Source organism: Acromyrmex echinatior, chromosome 8 (genome assembly GCF_024713525.1).
Source record: "Acromyrmex echinatior isolate Ae372 chromosome 8, ASM2471352v2, whole genome shotgun sequence".
Lineage (NCBI taxonomy): Eukaryota > Metazoa > Arthropoda > Insecta > Hymenoptera > Formicidae > Acromyrmex > Acromyrmex echinatior.
The window spans coordinates 12,487,520-12,494,554 of NC_141859.1; the positions used below are offsets into that span (position 1 = coordinate 12,487,520).

The window sequence follows — 7,035 nt, forward strand, 5'->3', positions numbered from 1 at the left end:
GTATGCACGCACTAGATCTATCGTAGAGAACACGGTTTTGTGCAGGAAATATATGCTGTCTTGCAAGAATGGAATTGAGTAACGATCTGGCAAGGTTACCTCATTGAGTTTGCGGTAATCTCCACGGACATCAATCACTATTCTTCTTCTGCACGAAATGTAGAGGACTGAGCCCAAGAGTTCTTGAAAGGTCTGCATAAGCCTTGTTGCATCGTGTATTCAAACTCTTATTTAGCTGTTTTGAGTTTTTCTGGACAGAGTCGTCTAACTTTGTTTCACACAGAAGGACCCGTTGTTTCGATTACATGTTCCACTCCGTGTGCGGTTTGTTTGTGTGTGATCGACGTTCTAGTTATTTCAGGAAACTTAGAATCTCTTTGTATGGACAGTCATCGGCCAATGCAGTTAACCGAGGGATAGTTTTATTGACGAGCTGAGCAGAGACTTTAAGAAACGTGTTACCGTCGATTAAACGTTTGTTATATCAGGCAGCAAGTTGAAACGTGCTAAAAAATCTGAACCGATAATGAAGGTGTCCACTTTGGCGATTACGAAAGGCCATTGAAAAACACGACGAAATCCCAAATCAAGCTAGAATAATTTTTGTCCATATGTAGGGATGATCGTTCTGTTGGCAGCGTAGAATATCTGTTTGCTAATGTGAGTACGAATGTCCGCGTTTTGAGACAGGAATAGTCGAGACATCCGCTCCAGTGTCCACCAAAAATTTGATGCCAGTGACACGGTCTCTGACTATGAGACGGCGAGTTGCCATGGCCAAACTATCTGTCGTCGGGGATAGTTCAGCTTTTAGTTTTCCTGTTTCGCTGGTTTCCAGCTGCAGGATTGTACACTTGGTAGCTTTTCCGTCAAAACGTTGATGATACCAGCACGACTTGCTCTCCGATTGTGATCTTGAACGGCTTCTGCGACGAGAATTCCGCGAGGTCCGTGACTTGTCATGCGATAAACGAGTTTCCAATCTCTCCATTCGATCTAGAAGCGCAAATATTTGCGAATCTACTGAATTGGCTTTTGTCGGTATAACTGCTGCGACAGCCTTAAAGTCAGTGGATAGCACATCTGTTATTCGGTCTGCTAGTTACGATAGCTTTTCGAGTTCATGCTTGCTAGCTGTTAATATAGCCTGCACTTGTTGTGGTAGGCACTGCAGCCATAAAGATTTAAACACTTCTTCTGACACGCCATTTTGCGCAAGATCTCTCATCCGACAGAGCAATTGCGACGGGCGGCGGTCACCTAAATCAACCTCGTTTAATAACCTACGCAGTTTCTTTTCGGCGCTATCCGCGAAGTTTTTAACTAACCTATCTTTGAGCGCGGCATATCCATCGCGGGCGGATTAAGTACGATATCGCTAATTTCGGTCAAAGAATCGTTGTCAAGCACTGTATCACATAATTGTATTTCGTCTCATCTACAGTTATTCCCACGGTGAGGAATTGAGCTTCCATTTGTACGAAACATAGGTCTGGCTTCGATTTCCAGAACAGCATTGATCTGATTCCGACTCGCGTAAGTGCAGGCCTCAACTATACGCGACGATGCACCGCTGTCCTGATTGCCTGAGGAAGGATTGCCTGAGCCACTAGCCATGTCTGTGGCTTGTTAAGACGTGCGCGTTAAGTTAAATCATATATGTAATACTAATAATATATTGCTAACGGCAATTAAGAGCTGCCGAAAACATCACAGTGCAGACGCTTCTCACTTCCACAATTCGTGTACTTTCGCAATGCGCATGCGCGTGTTCTCAACCCATTTTATTATATTTTATCACGTTTATTGTGTCCGACGTGTTCAATAGTGAAGTTGAGTTCGTTATTTGACCTATATAAAAGTACTAATTATAATAAAAAAAGGAAATAATGCCGCGATCTTGTTATTTATGTAAAAGAAAAAGCACAGAGAATAAAAAGATAACTTTACATAAATAAGTTTAATTACAAATGAAAGTACATGTCCGATTGCTTACAATAGTTAATAAAAATTAAATTATTCTTTTTAGATTTCTGAAAGCACCAGAAATAAAAAATGGATAATATAAATATAATGATAAATATTTTATATTTTTACCTTTAAAGAGTACATTTCTCCTCCTCGAAAAAAACATTTGTTTGCAGAGCTAAGATATATTTCAGAAATTAATATTAGTGACGTTAGTACACCGAAAAGAACGAGAAGATTAATCAATTTTATTAAAGAAATGGATCAAAAGAAAAGCAAACAAATCAAATCTTTACAAGATGAAAACAGAAGACTTCGAAAGCGAATTATTACATTGCGATTAAGACGATTATATTCGTCAAAAATACACAAAACTTATTTTATTCCATCATCAGTAGCATTAATTATAATTATAATAGAATTGTATAAAATTTCATAGTTTTAATATATATATGTGTGTTTTATTATTTGTAAAATAATAAAACTATGTTCAAATAATATGTTATAAACATGCTTATATTTATTTACATTCATATTTTATATTAATATATTATCATATTTAATTAAACATTTTATATGTCTAATATTTATTTTTATTAAGATCTTTAATTTAAAAGTTACAATATTTTTATTAACTAATGATATTTTAAATATATAATTATTATGTACAAATGTGATATACACAAAAAATATACATATATAATAAAATAAAATTACAACGGTATAAAATTAATTTTATATATGCAGAAAGATATTAACATTCAAATAAAAACAGTACAATAAATTTTTTTTTCAACATTACTATTTATATATTTTTTTGAAATAAATTGTAACTATATTTATTAATAATTAATATATGTACCAGTAATTTACAATTAGAAGACATTTAACACTTATTTTTTATGTAAATGTTAAAGAGAAATTACTAAGAAATGTGACTTTAACAATTATATATTTTAGACTTGGTATTTCTTTTAATTATACTTTATGATATCTAACCTCTACAATACGTGCTGTGAGTGCGCGTACATACATTCCCCGCATGCGCATTCAAAGTACACGAATTGTGGAAGCGAGAAGTCGATTTTCTATCTCACTATCTTGGCACACTCCCCACTCTCAAAAAGAGGCTGCATTAGCAATATAGTATTATAGTATTACATATATGAGTTAAATAGAACGCTACGCGATCACGGGGTTACCAGTTTGTGGCTACGTTGTGGCTGCTGTGCCCAATGTGGCGCCGAGCGTGTCTGGGTGATGTCACGTCAGCGGTACTTATAAAACTTGTCCAGGAATGTCCCTGGCCAAATTACAAATTTTTCCTTACTTCAATAACCGACGGGGCACTAGAACTGCAGGGACCGCCCCTGACATCTTCTCCCCACCTCACGCGCCCTACCAGCATGGAGGGGCACCTTTTTCCTGAAAGCGTTCGGGTTCTAAAAACGGGACTTGCTCTCGCGAGCAGCGAGTTTTTGAGGAGTAGTTCAAAACTTCCCGGGGTCGGGTCTGGTCGAAGAGAAACGGTCTCTTCCAGAGTATCGCGATTTCTAGTTAAATTCCTAAATTCTACTCGCGTGAGCAATCCAATCTAATCATAGGTACATCTTATTTAATCTTCCTAGTTAACCGCGTCTAATTATTATAAATAGTTATAACATAAGTCTGGATATGTGTGTAGCAACTGCAGAAGTTATAAAATACACTAATTACTTTTGAGCAATTATAAGTACGTATATATATTAATATTTGACGAAACCTCTCCTTTTACAATAAACGCCGCCGCGCGTATACGTTTATCGTTTAACTTGGAGATCGTGTGTGTGAACGAGCGGAATCAGCGCCGGCCAATCATCGAGCACCTACAAGGAGCCTGACCAACCAGAGTCCAGACTGAGCCGCGCGTCCCGCACCATGGACCGAACCACCAGCAAGATTCATGAAGGTATTACCATAGGTTTCTTCTTAATCGAAAGGACGCGCAACTCTCGATTTGTTACCCGCCATTGGTCCCCGGTTTGTCCAGGTATCAATTACCAACGGTTGGACCTTGGGACGTAACAGTGATGACTAACTAACGAAGGACAATTGGCGGAAAATCGTTAAGTTTGCGAATGAATGTTATCGTTGATTCTGACTCACATGCCATAAGGCGGTTTAATATAAACTTGAATGATTGTTTAGAAAGTATAGATTACAAAAATAAAAGAGACGTGATTGAATGCGTAAGACGGCTCGGATATCGCGTTGCTAGGTTAGAATAAGGGAAACTAAGAAAATATACACTATGAGTATTTATCTGACGACGCTAACAATTACTGAATGACATGAGCAATAATCGATGTCAATCTCGCAGTGAACACAAAGCGATTTTTAATCTTACTGAGCCTTAATCTATTATTTATCGCAGAGGCTTACACGAGGTCCGCACGCAGAACGTCATGGCACCAAAGAGAGGGAAAGAAAGGAAAGCCGGGAAGAAAAATCAACTCGAGCGTCGCGACTAACGCTCGCATCACAAAGTGGCGTGAGTTGAGGAGTGTGTAGTTCTCCCACTTTTCCCAGAAAAGTGCACGAGACAATAAAAGAGAATATTTTTACGTGCAATCAATCGTGTTTTGCCATTTTTTAACAGTTTAGATGTAAAATCTTTCCTATTATACAATAATATGTATTTGTGATACACATATGTCTGTAAATATATTAAATAATATTAAATATATTAAATAAAAGTCTATATATAATATGTAATATTTAAAAAGCAACAATTTATAAATTTATGAAAAAATAATTTATAAATATATCAAAAAAGTTTTTTCATATTTTTTACATACAATATATAATAGAAAAGATCTTACATCGAAATTCTTTTTTACATATATCCAGAATATTTATTGCATAAAAGAAAAAGAGAAAGAAAAATCAAAGGTTAGAATTGAATAGATTTGTATTCTATTGTATTTAATTATGATTACAATTAATTTAAGTATACAACATCTTTTAAGTTATACATAAAGTTGATGTTGAACAATGTGTTACATATATATTATGAGAACATTTAATGTGCTACTTACGTACATACATCTCATATCACTTCAAATACCTTTTTCCCTATTTTATAGTCACCATTACTTTGGCCTTCCAGCAATCCCAACGGGAGAAACGAAAAGTTGATAATTTTCAATATTGCCAACTTTACTTTCTTTCTCAACACCAACCAAACTTATTTTCGAACGCAACCAAAACGAACAATACTAATGTTATACTGCTCGACAGTAAAAAGCTAAGTAAAATATCAATGTTAAAATAAAATGTAAATGTCAATATTACTAACTTTTCAAAAAGTTATTTGGTAGCCGTACTTATTTTGCAATACAACTTTCAAAAATCACCAATTCTGAAAAAATTATAACTTAAGTCTAAATAAAAATCATAAATCTATTATTGATTCGCTAAATATAATTATAAGAATAGAATGGAAGATCGCATTCTGGTATGTTATACTATGAAACTAAATTGTTCAACAAGTACTTTACACAGTGGAACACAGTGGCCTAGTTTCCACCGAGGATTTAATCCGTATCAGAATGTAAGAACCAATCAACTACAGTCGAAATTCCTCTATTACAGTCGAACAACAAGGGAATGTAGTTGGTTGATTCTTACATTCCGGATTAAATCCTCGATGGAAACTATTGTAGATCAGTATAACATATCCGTATCCCAGCTGGAAAACAGCCCTAAAGATTAAAAGTTACCAATTAATTTATCAATGAAATTCATTCATGAATTTTTTTTTATTACTTTAATCTTTAGGTAACTATATATTGTGAAATCGGGTCTCAGTCAATTTGATCTTCGTCCCTTAAGCCCAATGTCCACAATGCTTGAAATCGGTCCGAGACCTCGAATAAAAAAAGAATTGACCAATCGCATTGGTTATGTGATCAAATTGTTTAATGTGTGAATTCTTTTTCTATCCGTGATCTTGAACAGAGAAAAAATTAACAAATCATATTTGAGTAATTTGATCACGTGATTATTGCGATTGGTCAATTCTTTCTTCATCCGAAGTCTCGGACTGATTTCTAGCATCATGGACACAAGGCTTTAAAGACGGGGACCAAACTGAAATTGACTAAAGTTGCAAATAAATTCCAGCACTGATTTACCATGTTATTTTTAGATCAACTGCAATTGGTGCGGAATGTTTGGTTCCACGTTACGTTATTCCCCCAGACAGTACAGTAACGTTTTAAAAATATATTTAACGTACATGTGTTGAACGTTTTGGACATATTAAAAATGTCTACATTAGATTCATGGATATTTTAAAAACCTTTTAAAAGCATTCAGTGTTACCATTTTGAACTTCTTACAAACATTTATTTTAGAACGCAATGGACTAAAACTGGACTAAATTAATATATTGGGTCATCTAAAAAGTATCCGCGGTTTTTTGTCACTAGATGTGTGTTGATGATCATATATCTAGTGACAAAGTACCGCGGTAGTATATAAAAATATACTTTTTAGATGACCCAATATTAAATAAAGTTTAGACCACAATCAAGACAAAATGATTTTTATATGAGTATTATTATTGAATAACATCTTATTCCAGAATACATATTATAAAATTATGATTTAAAAAAAAATGTTTTTCCCTAAATTCGGAAGCTAATTTTATAGTATAGTGCTTCGAAACGGTCACCCATTCGGTTGTATATCGCCATCCACTATGCTTGACTTCTGAAATTGATTAGAAACTGCACTTCTGATGATCCATGAACCTAAATATATAAGCATAGATATAATTATGTATAAGCATAGATATAATTATATATACATTTGTTCAATGATCCTGATAATAGATTTATGCAGTTCAACTGAACATCCAGTTAGTTACTGTCTAATTTTTAATCTTAAGAGTCGACAGGAGAGACCCGTGGAGACCTTTAGTCGAAGATGAATTTTTTTATACCGAAATTACGGCTAAAAATACTAGATGGATTTTAATTACGATATTCATAATCAGGAAAGACTCCTGAAGACTCGTACAGA

At 34.7% G+C, this 7,035-nt stretch overlaps 1 protein-coding gene and 1 pseudogene across 4 annotated transcripts; one reads left to right on the forward strand and one right to left on the reverse strand.

Moving 5' to 3' along the window:
- Nucleotides 1-1,014: 1,014 nt before the first annotated feature.
- LOC147908783 (uncharacterized) lies at nucleotides 1,015-5,080 on the reverse strand (annotated as a pseudogene). Its single transcript, XR_015545914.1, has 2 exons — nucleotides 4,390-5,080; nucleotides 1,015-4,020 (listed from the first exon to the last, which is right to left on the reverse strand). The product of XR_015545914.1 is annotated as an uncharacterized LOC147908783 (transcript).
- On the forward strand, nucleotides 3,780-5,322 carry LOC147908784 (uncharacterized). Of its 3 annotated transcripts, XM_087408612.1 has the most exons (3): nucleotides 3,780-3,916; nucleotides 4,382-4,498; nucleotides 5,094-5,322. In XM_087408612.1, exons 1-3 carry the CDS (start codon nucleotides 3,886-3,888, stop codon nucleotides 5,279-5,281), a joined length of 336 nt encoding a protein of 111 aa, XP_087264738.1. In that variant the 5' UTR covers nucleotides 3,780-3,885; the 3' UTR covers nucleotides 5,282-5,322. The 3 variants fall into 3 exon arrangements, 1 of the variants encoding a protein (XP_087264738.1); XR_015545916.1 differs by lacking the exons at nucleotides 3,780-3,916; nucleotides 5,094-5,322 and adding an exon at nucleotides 3,977-4,072 and having other exon boundaries at nucleotides 4,382-4,578; XR_015545915.1 differs by lacking the exons at nucleotides 3,780-3,916; nucleotides 5,094-5,322 and adding an exon at nucleotides 3,991-4,225 and having other exon boundaries at nucleotides 4,382-4,578.
- Nucleotides 5,323-7,035: the final 1,713 nt, after the last annotated feature.

Excerpts from the sequence above, each read along its gene's own strand:
- LOC147908784 (XM_087408612.1), top strand. The coding sequence starts at position 3,886 with ATGGACCGAACCACCAGCAAGATTCATGAAG. Across the intron at positions 3,917-4,381 it reads CACCAGCAAGATTCATGAAG|AGGCTTACACGAGGTCCGCA; the intron begins GTATTACCATAG and ends TATTTATCGCAG. Across the intron at positions 4,499-5,093 it reads CGCTCGCATCACAAAGTGGC|TCACCATTACTTTGGCCTTC; the intron begins GTGAGTTGAGGA and ends CCTATTTTATAG.